At 48.7% G+C, this 16,085-nt stretch overlaps 1 protein-coding gene across 1 annotated transcript; it reads left to right on the forward strand.

Annotated features, from left to right (window-relative positions):
* Positions 1–1,318: 1,318 nt before the first annotated feature.
* LOC311350110 (uncharacterized protein) lies at positions 1,319–14,271 on the forward strand (the record flags this gene model as incomplete). The annotated part of the gene is made up of 26 exons (XM_084470137.1): positions 1,319–1,397; positions 1,838–1,961; positions 2,482–2,878; positions 3,343–3,420; positions 3,947–4,042; positions 4,168–4,221; positions 6,407–6,460; positions 6,545–6,598; positions 6,711–6,764; positions 7,158–7,211; positions 7,312–7,365; positions 7,467–7,520; positions 7,951–8,004; positions 8,117–8,161; positions 8,255–8,308; positions 8,410–8,463; positions 8,575–8,628; positions 8,868–8,939; positions 9,029–9,064; positions 10,099–10,143; positions 10,245–10,277; positions 10,823–10,969; positions 11,770–11,946; positions 12,711–12,801; positions 13,170–13,247; positions 14,030–14,271. 26 exons carry the CDS (start codon positions 1,319–1,321, stop codon positions 14,269–14,271), a joined length of 2,334 nt encoding a protein of 777 aa, XP_084326263.1.
* Between the last annotated feature and the right edge of the window lie 1,814 nt (positions 14,272–16,085).

The following is a 16,085-nucleotide window of genomic DNA, read 5'->3' on the forward strand; positions in this document are numbered from 1 at the left end:
CTCCCAGGAGACTCTAACACAGCGCTGCAGTCAAGTGGAGCTCACTTTTTCAGCCCATTCACTGACTATTGACTCAAATATTTGTGTCTAGAGAAATTGGAAAAATTCTGTATTCACAATCACTGTTATTGAATCATGAAGCATTCACTGCTCGCGGGTATCGCATCATCCCGGCCTGGAAGACATCGGTTTTCGTTTAAATAACGTAAACACCGTCCTTCGACCCTTTTATGCAACAACCTTGTTCAAAAGGTTCGGTGTGGTTCTTCCCATGGTGGGTCAGAAATGACCCAGGTCGTGCGTCAAGAGGGTCAAACAAGCACATTCCCCGGGATCCACGCCACTCCATCTTCTGGCACTTGTCAGCTCCAAAGGCTGATCCTCTCCCCTCTCTCCTACCGGACCCGGGGCTGGAGGGGGTCTGGGACCAGCCTATAGGAGGGGGCCGAGCCCCTGGGGACCAGGGGTGGAGTGGAGCACAGGGGCCAGGTCCCTGTCCCCCCCCCCCCTCCCCCTGAGACTCTGGGCTCTGAGTTCCCAGTTTGAATGGTTCTCCTGTTCCAGCTGAACGCCTCGGACCCTGGGATGCTTATTAGAACTGGATCTGCTCCTCACTCGATCCACTGCAGAAGGACCCGTCCACAGCCAGCTTAGGAGTCTCTTTTTTGTTTTTTTTTAAGGAATATGTAAGTAACTCTGGAGTTTTTTTTACGTTTTTATTTGTGTGTTTATAGTCTGGGTTAGTTGAGATAGTGTAATGGATTTCAACGGTGTGTGTGTGTGTGTGTGTTGTTGGTCAAAGTAACAGAGGCGTAAGCAGCTATTGAAAGTCTAGATGAAGTGTTTGTATAAAAAAATAATGAGGTTCCTTTATTTAAAAAAAAAATATATTATATTTTGTTTGTTGGGATTTATTGGGGGATATTTGGTCCGATGTCATTTATATATGAATATTTGTAAACCATATTTAAACATTGACAATTTAATCTGTCAACTTTCGCATATAATTTTAGCAATACTGAATTGATACATGTTTTCCTAATCGTTCACTTCGATCTGTTCATTTGATCATTTGATCATTTTATTTTTGTCCGCTTATTATGAATGTTTGAAATGTATTATTAGTATATGCAAACATATAGGCCTATTCATTTACCACTTTAATTTAATTTAACTATTCATCATGTTTTAATATTTAAATTGTCTTTCTATTCTATTATATATATATATATATATATTATATATTACACTTTTCTTTTTAGTAATATATTGCTATTGTGTTTTTTTCAGGCACCTATGAACTTTGACTATTAGGGAAATGCCAGCCTTTAAAAATATGCTGGTGTTCGTAGTGTTTGTTGGAGTCTTGGCGGCGATTCATTGCCAGAAATTACCAAGTAAGTAGGTTACGGTTAATATGTAATTCCAAATATAAAGCACACCTCACAACGTGTCCACTAGATGTCGGCATTTCACAACCAAGTTCTCATGACTCGTTTTAAGCGTGAATATTGCTTGAATCACCGTAACGCTTCGCAACCACCGAACAAAATAACTCAAAGTCGTCCTTATCGCATCCAATGTCACGTTGCATGTCCCAAATGTAACTTCAGACATCCCCAAACATCCCCTTTTGATGATCAAGGTTTCTAACCCTTTATTTCTATTTATCTCCACCTTAGGCTAGGCTTCAGCCTATTTGATGACATGAAGAGCTTAAAAAAAACGTTTTAAACATATTCCTTCACGTGATATGCGTAACAATAATGCTTCTAAATACTTCACCTGAATGCTAATTCATATCAAACTAAGCTAGGTGTCTTTCTTTTGTTTTAAGGCTTCGACCTGCTGGAGGAGTTCCGTGTGTCTGAGTCCCGCGGTGTGCAGAGGGTGAACGGGTCGGACCCCGAGGCTGTGGCCTACCGGGTGAACCCTTCCATCCACCTTCAAAGGACCATGAGGTACTGTGATAATCACAACGACCACTAGGACGTCATCTGTCAGGGATGGGTCACAGTGAATGGGATGAAGGTGGAAATCCATATCCGTTCCAGTGTGAATAAATCAAGTGTTAAAAGGTCAAATTCTGTCAGGAGTAAAATAAACAGCTGGCCCTTGAAATCCAAATGAGGCTAACGGCCAACAAACTGTATATATATATATATATACATATATACTGTAACCTCTGGATGGCTGTAGACAAACAATTATAATGTAATGGACATTGACATTTCAAGTTAAATTTGAATGGTTTGTTCAACTTTTACTTGGTCAACCATTTCACCAGTTTCACCCAGAGCTACTCCCAGTGAATTGTGTTGATACCTAAAGGATGCCGATACAGACTGACTGTAAAGTTCATCCTTAAACCCCACAACCTTTCCCCTGGTGGCCCCCCACCCCCCTCTAACCCCCACAGTCTGACGGTTAAACATCTGCCCCCGCCCCCCCACCCACCTCCTCCCCCCACCCCCTCAACAGCGACGTGTACCCCGACGGCCTCCCCGCCGACTACTCCGTCATCGCCACCTTCAAGGTGGCCCCCGGCGCGGCCGGGAAGTCCTGGAACCTGTGGCAGGTCAGCGACCCCGAGGGCCGCGAGCAGGTGGGCCTGCGTTTCCACGGCGACTCGCGCTCCCTGGACTTCTTCTACGCCGGCCCCGGCGGCGGCCAGATGCTGCGCTCCTTCACCCGCGGCGTGGACAAGCTGTTCGACGGCGAGTGGCACAAGCTGGCGCTGAGCGTGCGCGGCGGGCGCGCGCGGCTGCTGGTGGACTGCGGCGAGGTGGGCGTGGAGCGCGTGGGCGAGCCGCGGCCCGTGATTCGCCGAGGGTTCACCTCCATCGTGAAGCGCGCCGTCGGCGATCGCTCGGTGGCCGTAAGTCTTGTCACAGGGAACACGCCGGACGCCGCCCGGCGCTCGGACTGTTGAGCGGTTGGTTGTCGACCGAGGTTAGCCTGCGGGGATTTCAGATACGGGCCCGTGATGGGAGCAGGGCAAAGGTCAGGGCCTCTCGCTCAAGGACGCTCACAGGTTAGGCTGTTTAATGAATTGAGGTTTAAACCCGGGAGCTTTACGGCTGGGGGGGGGGGCATCGCCCTCGTCACCGCACCATCCTGGCCTCTAATGAGTTCCAGGGAACCGGTATATTCTCCCGGCATCTCGATAGAGATAGTTGTGTTCCCCCATCCACCATCTATTCCCCGTACAGAGACCCAGCAACCAGCTCAGGTTCTGGCACAGAGAGGCAGGGACATGAGTTCTTCCTAGTTTGTAGCCCGGGCTGGTCTCCCCGTCGGGCCGTCCGTCCGTGGGACCGACCCATCCTCTTGTCGTTCCAGGTGGACCTGCAGCAGATGGACGTGTCCTGTGACCCACAGCAGGCCTACTCGGAGGGCTGCTGCGAGCTCTCTAGTGTGGTGAGCCAACACACACACACACACACACACACATAAACACACACACACACACACACACATATACACACACACACACATAGGAACACACGCATGCACACACATAAACACACACACACACACACACACACACACACACACACATAAACACACACACACACACACACACACACACACACACAGACACACACACACACACACGCACACACACATAAACACACACACACAGGGACGCACACATGCACACACAGACACACACACACACACACACACACACAGGGACACACACATACACACACACACACACACACACCCACACACACACAGATACACACACACAGGGACACACACATACACACACACACACACACACACACACACACACACACAGATGCACACACACAGATGCACGCATGCCCACAAACACACACACACACACACACATACACACACGGGGTGGAGGTCGCAGCCTGGCTGTTAAACAGTGTATGCATTTTTAACACATTTCTCTGTTGTGTGTTTATGGCAGTGTGGCGGGCATGCAGAGATGGGAATAACAGCTGGCGGGCCGCCCTGCAAATGTATGAATGGACAACCAGGGGTTCAGGGGCGCCCGGGGTCAAAGGTGAATGAGATGAACACACACACACACACACACACACACACACACACACACACGCACACACACACACCATTGGTCTTTCAATTTCTCCAGTCTAACAAATCGATTTTTGTGTGTGACCCCGGCAGGGTCATCGAGGGCTGCCGGGAAATTCGGGTGATCCAGGACGAGCAGGAAACTGGGTACATAAAAAAGGGCAACAAAACATTTAACACGGCGGTGCCAGAGTCTCTGTTGTGTTTTGGAGCCCACAGTGGGTTTGCTCATTAGGGTGCGCTGTGTTGACTTCAACCGGAGCCGTCGGTGCCGCCACTTCGCTAATTTCACTCGCAGTCAACCGCCACATTGAAGATGGCGGTGAAAGCGTTTGGTCAAAAGGAGGCCGGACGGAGGCAGGGGCCGGTTGTCAGAGAGAGCACTGAGCAGGTTTCCCCGGCGTGTTCTTCAAAAAAAACAAAAACAAAAACAAAAACGGATATCCCGCTTGCAATGTAGTGGAAAGGACGCCAAGGAAAATACAAACCTGCCCGGATGTGCTAATAAACGAGTCTTTGGGGGTTTGTGAAACAGCCATTCGTAACTGTCAGTGCAGGCCTGGGAGTATAGGTCAGGAGATGTGAATGGCAGAGGATCATAGGATTTGTAGTGTTTTTTTGCTTTTTCCTTTAAGGACTCGAAGCCAACTATAATGAATCCCATAGACACAATAAAACAAGAATACAGCCAGAGTTAAAACCAAACCATTCGAACATGACGGGAAGCTTGTCAAGAGCTTACTCAGCTTCGTGTGAGCCCATGTTATGGTTTCCATGTTTCAAAAGATCTCTATCTCAGCATTAACATGCATTTGTGATCACATGAAGATCCACTTCTCCTTTGAAGAGATTCAAGACAGGGCAATCGATTCATCGTAACGGGCAGCGGGATCCGGCTCGACTTTTCCGTACACAAAACGCTTGTTGTAAGAAGCTACGTAACAGCGCGGGCCTCAGGTGTGTGTAGACAGGGTTATTTCCCCTGCGTAATGTAATCGCTTTGATGTCCAGCTGCATATCAGGGGAGAAACCCTTCCCAGATGCTGGCCTATGTTTACTGAGAGATGTTGAGATTGTTTATTGGCTGATAGGTTAACATTTAACACGGCTTCTGCGTTCATCATGGACATCCGCTCTGCTGCCACTGAGCGCATGGCGACCGTTGACATGCACACGTGCACGCATACGAGCATGCACACACACACACACACACACACATACTGTACACATGCATGCACGTGTGCGCACAAACACACACACCATCAACACGGACATAACCTCACGCAAGCACCTGCACACACATTAAAAAAACACACACACACACACACACGTGCGCGCACATGCCCTAGCAATAATCCGGAACTATGCAGACCACATTTTCATGTCCTGCGTCGTAGCCCCCGTTCCTTCCCATGTGGCGGTAAACATCTGTCTTGTGTAAGCCACTGGAGTCCTGAAGGCCTGCCTGCGCTCACATCACAGAGCGGCTCCATGTGCCGCGCGGCCCCGCTGGCGTCTGACGGGGGCATTTCCTGGCCTGGGCCCAGCGAGCCCCCCCTCCGCCCCCCCCCCCCCCCGGCCCCCTCAGCGGTGGGTGGCCCAGCCCATACCGCCCTAGAGCCGCTGCTGAAGGTCACGGTGATGCCTCTCGCCGTGCCGGCCGGCCGGCGGCCGTGTGTCTGAGCCCGGGCTGCCCTCTTTCCAGGCCCACGCCGGCTGCAGAAGCGCTGCCGAAGAAGGTGTGATGGTTAGATAAACACGCAGCGCTGCGGCGCCGCGGCGCGTCGGGCTCTGTTTGTTGACGCAGGGGAACGCGGCCAACTGGCACCGCGCTGCGCCGCGCACGTCTGGGTTCTCCCCTCTGTTCTCCTGTGTTCCCCTGTTCTCATGTGTTCTCATGTGTTCTCCTGTGTGTTCTCATCTTCTCATGTGTTCTCATCTTCTCATGTGTTCTCATGTGTTCTCCTGTGTTCCCCTGTTCTCATGTGTTCTCATGTGTTCTCCTGTGTGTTCTCATCTTCTCATGTGTTCTCATGTTCTCATGTGTTCTCATGTGTTCTCATGTTCTCATGTGTTCTCATCTTCTCATGTGTTCTCATGTTCTCATGTGTTCTCATGTTCTCATGTGTTGTTATGTGTTGTCATGTGTTCTCATGTTCTCATGTGTTCTCATGTTCTCATGTGTTCTCATGTTCTCATGTGTTATCATGTTCTCATGTGTGTTCCGAGGCCCCCTCCGAGCATCTGTGGAACACAAATAAAAGTTGTATTCTAGGGGTTCTGTGATTTAACCAGGCCGCCGTTAACTGAATGATGCAATGTTCTCTCACAGGGCATCATGGGTAATACCGGCGACTACGGTCACATCGGAGAACCAGGCCTCAAGGTCAGTTCCTACCTCCTACCCTTTCCTTCCTGCCTCACCAGCACTACCTCTTGTGTGCGTATGATGATGATCTTGTGTCCTTAGGGTGAGCCTGGAATCAGAGGCGAGCAAGGAATGAGAGGACTGCGTGGGCGAGTGGTAATCCTATAAACACTATACATCACAGTGTTCCTTTATACACACATGTTCTTCCTCTCTGTAGCCTGATAGTATGGAAACACTCCTCATGTACGGATTGTTGTGTTGACAGGGGGACAGGGGCTCGAAAGGCCTCAAAGGGTTGCAAGGAGCAGGCGGTTTTAAGGTAAAAACACACACATCATCATCACTACCACCACCACCACCACCACCACCTCCACCACAAACAACACAAACACCATACCACCACACCACATCATCATCACTACCACCACCACCACCACCACCACCTCCACCACAAACAACACAAACACCATACCACCACACCACATCATCACCACCACCACCACCACCACACCACATCATCATCACCACCACCACCACCACCAGCACCACCACAAACAACACAAACACCATACCACCACACACCTCTACCACCACTACGTCCACCACCACTATGACCATGATCACCACCACAAACACCATACCACCACACACCTCTACCACCAACCAACCGTGACTGAGGGTATTAACATGGATGTTATGACCTTCATCACAGGGAGTCCGAGGAAAACCCGGAACGCTGGGAGAGACTGGGAACCAAGGGGAAGTGGTGAGTGGGTATCACAAGACACTTCCGCTAAACACCTTCATAGGAGATTAGTATTTCTTTACATTTCTGTCTGACCTCCTTCTTTCTATCTTATTTTAAGGGAAACAAAGGAGAAAGAGGACATGTAGGAATCCCGGGGTTCGTAGGAGTGAAGGTATCCTGTTCATTACTCATCCATTAGAATATTTTCAGTCAGTTTGTTGATTCGTCGTTTGGATCATCTCAACTGACCTCCATCTCGCCGTCACTTTGCAGGGAACGAAGGGAACCACTGGCGTGGAGGGCTCCTCGGGCCCCCGGGGGTCCCAGGTGGGTTCTGCTGATACGACCCGCCGTAACCCTGTTGATGTCTGACCCGTTTAACCCTCAGAAACCTTCTGCTGTGAGCGGACACAGCACATGGATCATTTTAATGTGCTAACGACACAGCGGAGAGGAGAGCTGTGTTTTTTTGGCGCAGGAGCCTTTTCCATAAACAGCATTAGTGTGTGTGGTTGGGTTCTGGCTCCGTTTGAAGGGCCCCAAAAAGTGTGTATCAACATAAAGACGCTGAGTCACTGTGAAATGAACCTCAACTGCCACGATAGCCTACTACACTGGACACAGGGGACGGCCAAAACCCCACTGGCCATTAAAAATTAGCTCCCTTTCGGTATTAAACATCGTAATATTTAAGAGGTAGCGGTTTTCTACTGGAAACTTTAGTAATTTGTACCAAAATGCTGTTGCTTCTTAACAGGGGATCGTGGGAGACCCTGGACAGACAGGAACTGCTGGAGAGAAGGGGAAACCTGTATGTACCGTCATCATTTTTAAAACAACACAGCTACCCTCCTGTTAAAAACACATCAATAACCTGTGTCATTTTGACGTTTCCTGTCCGAACTTAAAAATTGAAAAACTAGGGGATCCCAGGACCCAAGGGTGGAGTCGGCACCATCGGACCTAAGGTGAGTCCCTGTTGCCATAGCAACTGCACTCAAAATTTAATTTAAATTTTTTCACTCTTTGATTGATTTGTCGTAATAATGGCCTTTCTCTAGGGAATTATCGGTGATCCCGGCAAGATAGGCCGAGACGGCGACTCGGGCATAGAGGTACGGTTCTGTTGGCTACTGAAAAGACGCCCTCCATGTATCGTGTTTATACCTGATGATTCGTTCCGACCAATGACCATGGGTCCGTTCTCCTCCCACAGGCCTACCAAGGGGTGCAGGGCCCCGGGGGCAGAGTGGGGCTGCTTGGCGTCAAGGTGACGCACCCCTTTACACTTTACACGTCCGCTGGACAAGAGATTGGTGTTTGGTTTGGCTGGTGGCAGGTGACTAGGTGATTTAAAGGTGTGTGACTTGCTCTTCAACAGGGGGAGAAAGGACGCCTGGGGCTGCTGGGGGAAATGGGAGCCCAAGGCCAAACTGTAAGTCATGAAGCGCTCAGGTGCTCTTTTCATTTGAAACCGCAGAAGAGGCGCAGCGAATGTGTAGCGTTGTGTGTTGTGTGCGTTTCTACGCTAAGTAGTTTGCCATGCTAAAGGTAGAGCACAGTGCACCGGGGATGAACTGGGAGAGGAGGCGGAGGCGGAGGAGGGCTGTGGGAGAGCATGAGAGAGAGAGAGAGAGAGACCCCAGAAAGGGTAATATATGTTTCTGTCTCTAGGGCCCCAGAGGTTACAAAGGTTCCGCGGCAAAGCCAGGAAGACCTGGATTTATTGGCCCTCCAGGACCTGTGGTGAGTATTCCAGTCAAATCCTGCTCTCTGCTCTTTGAAATACAAGTTAATTGTCTTTAAAACCACTAAACCGTGTCATCTCCTCACAGGGTCATGTGGGCTTTTCCGGCAAACCAGGAACTAAGGTAACCCTTCCCTATCTGGCGCATGCTAGCGGTCTAGCAGTCACCTGATCTGTGCAAAGCCAAAGTCTCCGGGTCAAAGTTCGCCTTTCTTTTGCCCTTCAGATCCTTCATTGTTGCCAGGGTGATCCAATATTGCTTCTTTTTTTTGTTTGCTTACTCAAGAAAGACTGGCCTCTATTTCTCACATGTAGGCTACAATCTTTCACCAGACCATTCGAAACACTATCAGGCTGTGTTCACTTATTTCTAATGATGCATAAACCTTTCTAAATCAAAGAAAGGAAAAGTGTAATCCCGGGAGAAAACGAAATACCTCTTAATAAATATATAAACTCCTTAGTGCCCAATCAGTTGTTGCCGTTAGCGCTTAGCTCGGCCGCGCTCGGGTTAGCTTGGGTTACGGCTCCGGGGGGGCCTCCGGCGGGGCCTCCGTTTTTACTGTGTCATCGCAGCTCTCGTATAACTAACTACCTGAGCGGCGTCTGTCAGCGCGCTCATATCAGCGGCCGTAAAGAGAGCCGGCTAACAATCGGATAATTCACTTAGCTCCCCAGAGTGGCTGCCCTCTTTGATTCTGTAATGGCAGCTCATATTGGCCCGGTGTCTCTTATTCTCCCCATCTGGACAGGGGGTCAAAGCCAGTGCTAAACTCTCCCTGAGGGCACCATTCTTGGTGTTTACTGGCCACTTCGGCGGCCAATTACTGAGACTATCTGTGCACCCATTTGTTGTTTTCTAAAGAAAACAACAAATTAAAGGTTTTATACTTTCTTTTTTGTAAGCTGATTAAAAAGTCAAGAGTTGATGTGTAGTTTTGTGGGTGATTTGACTTTGATTGGACTTTAAAACATGTTAACAAATAATGAGGAATTATGTGAATAACAAGAATAATATTCAATGACTAATATGGACTTCATCTGCTGCATTATCTTACATTGAGGTGGCCTGAATTACAACGTGACGTAACGCAGGCATCAGAGATCTCAGGTTCAATGAATTGAACAAATTCTTGTGTTTTTCTTGTGTTTGTGCAGGGCGATGTGGGAATTCAGGGAATCCAAGGTGTCACCGGGGATAAGGTACAACCTGTTCACCTGCTCTGCTGTGCATCATTCTCTACTTGTTTGTTTACACTCTGACCTCTGACCTCTGTCTCATACATGTTGCTCTTCCTTTAAAGGGTCCAAACGGCGAGAAGGGCCCCAAAGGGAAGGTAGGACAGCGTTTACTCATTACATTCCATGTGTTACTTAACCAACAAGTAGCTACTGGGATGGTTATTTCTCAATTGTGAGATCTGAAGTCTTATTTAATAATGGTCTTACAACTCTGTTGGTTTTCATAACTGATGGAGAGGCCTGGTCTTACCGAGAATTATATTCAAAATTCAGCTTTTACTTTTGTCCAAAATGACACAGTTTATATTTAGGTGATAAGAGCCATAGACCTTCACCTAATGACCAAAGTATTTACTTGGGTGGGGAAACCTTCCAGAATCCAATCATCTACCAAGAAAACTCAGTCTAAATGGATTTTAAATGGTACATAGATTGGGGAAAAACAATCTCCCATCCAGTACTAAAAACAATACATTGAGTTGTCATTGTTTCCAAAGATTCCAGAATGTTTACCGACCCAGCTGACCAATAGGGGCACCCGGTGACGTGAAGATATATGCATTCACCCCGTTCCTTTGTGCTGAGAGTCCCTAATGGCCCGGCCACCGTGTCTCTCTGGATGCTGTCCCCTGGCCTCTAGGTGGGAGACAAGGGCAAGCAGGGGCCCCCCGGAGGAAGGGGGGGGCGGGGCCCAGGGGGGGAGGCGGGGCCCTCCGGTCCCGTTGGGGTCAAGGGGGTGAGGGGGGAAGGAGGACCAGATGGATTTCAGGGGCCCCCTGGCCCACCGGTAAGCAACCGCCAAAATATCCTCTGTGTGTGTGTGTGTGTGTGTGTATGTGTGTGTGTGTGTGTGCATGTGCGTGACCGTATGTGTGTGTGTGTGTGTGTGTGTGTGTGTGTGTGTGTGTGTGTGCGCGCATGCGTGAGCGTGTGTGTGTGTGTGTGTGTGTGTGTGTGTGTGCATGCATGTGTGTGTTTGTGTTTATGTCTGCGATTTGTATGTATGTATGTGTGTGTGTGTATATGTGTATGTGTGTGTGTGGCTGTGTGTCAAATAATATTTTAATCCCTGATTTAAACACACATTTAAAGAAAAGAAGTGTAAAAAAAATCCAAAACAATCACAGATATAGAAAATGCATCCTCATCATTTTCATCATGTGTGGTACTGGCTGCTTGGGGCCTGACACACACGTCAGTACACACACACACACCTTCTTTTGAATCTCTACTTTATAGTTGCTACGCTTTAACTAGAGTTTTGCAAGCAACCACAAAGACTCGACTGGAACACCGTGGTCCTTGCTTTAACAACGGCCTCTGATGATATCTGGAGTCTAGTGCTAGTTACTCACACAGTCAGGGGCTGGTTTAGTGCAGCTGTAAACCAGAGAATGACTCGCGGGGAAATATGGTTTGGCGGGGTTGGGTCCGCTGCGCGTTCTCTTTCCTTTGTGATGGGAGCCATCCCTTGGTCTAGCGTGCGCGTCGGTGCCGTCCCGTTCCAATGTTCCCTTATCCCAGCGCTCTGGCCCCGGCCCCCGCCCTGCACCGCGCTGACAGCTTGGCTCACGCTTTCTCACACAGGGGCCCTCCCTCCCAGCCCAGCATGTCATCGAGGTCTGCAAGCAAGTGGTGCTGGAGCAGATGTCCACCTTCGCCAACTCTGTGAAGAGGACGTGCGCTGCCGTGTGTCCGCTCTACGGGGACGTGCCCATGGGGGCCCCTGGACCCCCTGGACAGAAGGGACCGCCAGGGATACCTGTAGGTTTTTTGTTTTTTTTTCTCCGGGATGTGATGTTGTTGATGTTGGTTCAGAAAAGCTCCACAGTGTGTTTTGATGCCTGCTGTGGGCAAAGCACCGTTTTCAGATAAACGTGTTTAATCTAGGTTGGGTCATCTTACGTGTCCTCTCGTAGGTTTTAGCATGAGTTCCACATGGCCTGTCTCACTGGCTTTGTGAAACGTTGCAAGAGCCTGAATTAGACCGAGAGCTCATGCATTTGGCACTATTGTTTGGAATGAAAGCACGCTGATTTTCCATGTCTCCATGAGGACGAATAAGAAGTCACAGACAAGGCACTTGGTCTGTTTCGAAACGTTTTTTGGACAGCGCTGACCCTCCTCTTCCACGGAAAACCCCCCCTACGCTCGGCGGGTTGCCCTGGGCAGACCCGACGCATGTTCAGTTACAGCTTTAATCACACTCACCCCCTCCACGGACAACTTCTGACAATCCATAACACAGAATCATCTGTATTATACTGCTGTTCCCGAGCCCTGCCCCCCCCCCCCAAAACACAGACACACACACACACAAACTCCCTATGGCCCCATTTCCAGCCCCATGTCTCAAATCAATGCACAATGTTTTCTCAGCCGAATAATAAGATCAATCATTTTCGGTATGTGAGTGGAGAGTGAAACATGAAATGATTTTTCATTGTCGTGTCACCAGCCTAGGGGACACAATTTCACTGCTCCCCTTGGAAACACAACGTTAACATTGATGTGCCTGCTGCTTCCAGGGGGAGCCTGGTGTGGACGGCGCCGAGGGGGAGCTGGGACAACCAGGGTTCTACGGTGAAGCCGGAGACGCTGGCAGAAAGGGAGCCTCAGGTGAGGGGACAGAAACCCTGAACTGGTTTCCATTGTTACCATTGAGGGTGAATGGAAGGATGGACATATTAATGGATGGATGGACAGATGAATGACTCGATGCGTGGATGGATGATTTGATGGATAGATTAATGCATCGAAGAAACAATGGATGGAGATGTATGGATGGACGGATGAATGGATGGATGAATGGATCAACTGTGGAAGATGTATGGATGAATGGGTGGAAGGATGACGGACAGAGAGAAAGTGGATGGATGGATAAACGGAAGGATGGTGTGATGAATGGACAGCTGGGTGGAGTGTTGGACGGCTGGATAGACCGTGACGGTCCCTGGGTTCATGAGACCTCTGTCCTTGGCGTCCAGGTGACCGAGGCGAGCAGGGTGATAAGGGATCCAAGGGCCATGGTCTGGCTGGCCACGTCGGAGACCAAGGGACCAAAGGTAACACCTTCCTCACCATGTCCCATAACAACCACTGACAACCCCAAAGACTCTTCCTAACAACCACTGACTGACAACCCCAAAGACTCTTCCTAACAACCACTGACAACCCCAAAGGCTCTTCCTAACAACCACTGACAACCCCAAAGGCTCTTCCTAACAACCACTGACAACCCAAAAGACTCTTCCTAACAACCACTGACAACCCCAAAGACTCTTCCTAACAACCACTGACAACCCCAAAGACTCTTCCTAACAACCACTGACAACCCCAAAGGCTCTTCCTAACAACCACTGACAACCCCAAAGACTCTTCCTAACAACCACTGACTGACAACCCCAAAGACTCTTCCTAACAACCACTGACAACCCCAAAGACTCTTCCTAACAACCACTGACTGACAACCCCAAAGGCTCTTCCTAACAACCACTGACAACCCCAAAGACTCTTCCTAACAACCACTGACTGACAACCCCAAAGACTCTTCCTAACAACCACTGACAACCCCAAAAGACTCTTCCTAACAACCACTGACAACCCAAAAGACTCTTCCTAACAACCACTGACAACCCCAAAGACTCTTCCTAACAACCACTGACAACCCCAAAGACTCCTCTTCAGCTGCAGAACAGTAACACGTGGCCATCTGGCCGCTTTGTTTAGTCTTACCTCATGGCCTGCAATCCAACCTTCTCCATATTCCTCCTTGTGCACATTTAGCAGCGAGAGAAAAACAAAAGACAAACAGGAACTAACGGAACGTTAAACCGTGCGTCCCCAGGCCAGCGTGGGCGCCCCGGCCGGGTGTTTGACGGTCAGCCAGGGAAGCCGGGCGAGAGGGGACACGTGGGGAGACCCGGGGTCACGGGTCACCTGGGTCTCCGAGGAGTTCCGGGGATTTGCTTGACTTCGGGCTGTGATGCAGCTGTCATCCCCATCACCACCATCACCACCGCCGCCACCACCACCACCACACCCCCACGAGGCCGGCAAGCACCCCAGAGACCCAGAGGCCGCTCTTAGGTGGACACGTGGTCAACACTACCGCCGCGCTGGGAGGACGGAGACAGTGGATGTTATGGGAGCAAGGACGCATTGGGTCTGGTCATTAGCTTATTATGATTGAATTCAATATATTGGTTTAATGTAAATAATATGCCTCCCTGGAATCATGAAAAGACACATGTTTAAACCTTCAAGTTCATTCATAGGACTCTGATGCAGTGTAGATGACTCGCATTTGTACAAAAATAAAGATACCATCTTATTCGATTATGTTTATTTAAAATTATTTCACACGAGACTTACTTGTTTTTCATTAGTTGTTCTTTATAATAAAAGTGTAAAAAAATCTGTATTGTTTTATTGTACTATTTTCTTCTATTGATAGGCTATATACTTAAAAAGCACGCCATGTAATAGCTTATAGTTAATCCCAGCCATGTTGAAGGCAATTAATTTCAGCTACAATAATAATAAACTACAGGGGGTCAGAAATGTTTTGTCTAATCAACATATTGTTATTTATTTGTAGCACAGTGGAGTCCTTTTGAGTAATGGAAAAACATTTGAATGAGTTGTTTGTTGTTCTTTCTGCTGTTAATAATAGAGAATGCTTTTATTACCCTTTGGATATTTTTTACACAGGGGGATTAGGCATCACAACTGCACATTTCACACATTTATTGCCTAGATTTTCACATGAAAACGATTCTCCCCTGGGTTTCCCCCTAGGCTTTCCAGATGGGCATTGTTTCATAACCTTGTTCTATACTTAAAAAAAGAATAGGCCAAAAGAACGTTGAGTCATTTAAACACCTTCATAAGCACACCAATTAAGGTTGTCAGGCAAACTTTATTCTCAATATCTCTTACAATACCTATAACCAAATCGTATACGGGCCTAATCCATTTGAACCTCAAGAACAAGTAGCAAGGGATGTGTGTGACCCGGCCAGACACATCCCTCCTCCACCCGCTGCTCCTCTGCGACCACTCGCTCTCATTTTCCCCATGTTGTTGTGGAGATGGGGAATAAACAAAGCATGAGTTTTTCCACGGATCCCATCTAAACGGGGGGAACTCTCGACCAGCGCTGCGTGTGGCTCCTCCGCTGGTTCTTTCCTGGCTCGGTTAAGCTGGGAGTCCTCCTGGACAACGGGAAGAGCGGACGGGACACACAGGACACACGGGACACCCCTCCCTCCCTCCCTCCTCCCTTCGTCCACTCGCTCCCAGAGCCCGGGCCTCGCCCTTCCAGTCCCGTGTTGTCATGTTCCGCTGGAGGGTGGTGGTGTGGTGGTGGCCCCAGTGCCAAAGACTTCCATGGAAGCAATTATGGTGTGACGTGAGTCTTTGCCAAAAACGCATCTCTTGGTACTCCTCGTAGTCTTTTTTTATTTTTGGTTGCTCAAAACATGAGGTCTCATTCTGTGGCCGAAGTCGTTCGAGTGATTACAATGATTACCATTTAAATTGGCTTTAAAAGCGGTATTGATCAGCCAAAAAGCTCCATAGTCAGCAAATGGAAGATGTTTCTAGTACAACCACACAAGCCATCGTCATGTTATTGGTTTGGTTTTGGTTTTATTGGCTTGTTCTGTGATGAGAAAAATACTAGATTGCTTCAGGAGATAATTATGTGTTTGATTGTTTGCCCTGCATATGTGCCCGTTTGTTCAGTTTGGGAAGTTTTAAACTTTGGTTCACAATTTCTTTCACAAATCATATTGATCGTACTCATTCCCCCGTTCCCCTCTAAGAGCACATGGTGGATGATTCAAAGCTAAAACTCAAATCCTACACAGTTCACGGTCAAATGAGTCCAAATGGTAACA

Source organism: Micromesistius poutassou (genome assembly GCF_964030765.1).
Source record: "Micromesistius poutassou genome assembly, chromosome: 7".
In the NCBI taxonomy this organism is placed as follows: Eukaryota; Metazoa; Chordata; class Actinopteri; order Gadiformes; family Gadidae; genus Micromesistius; species Micromesistius poutassou.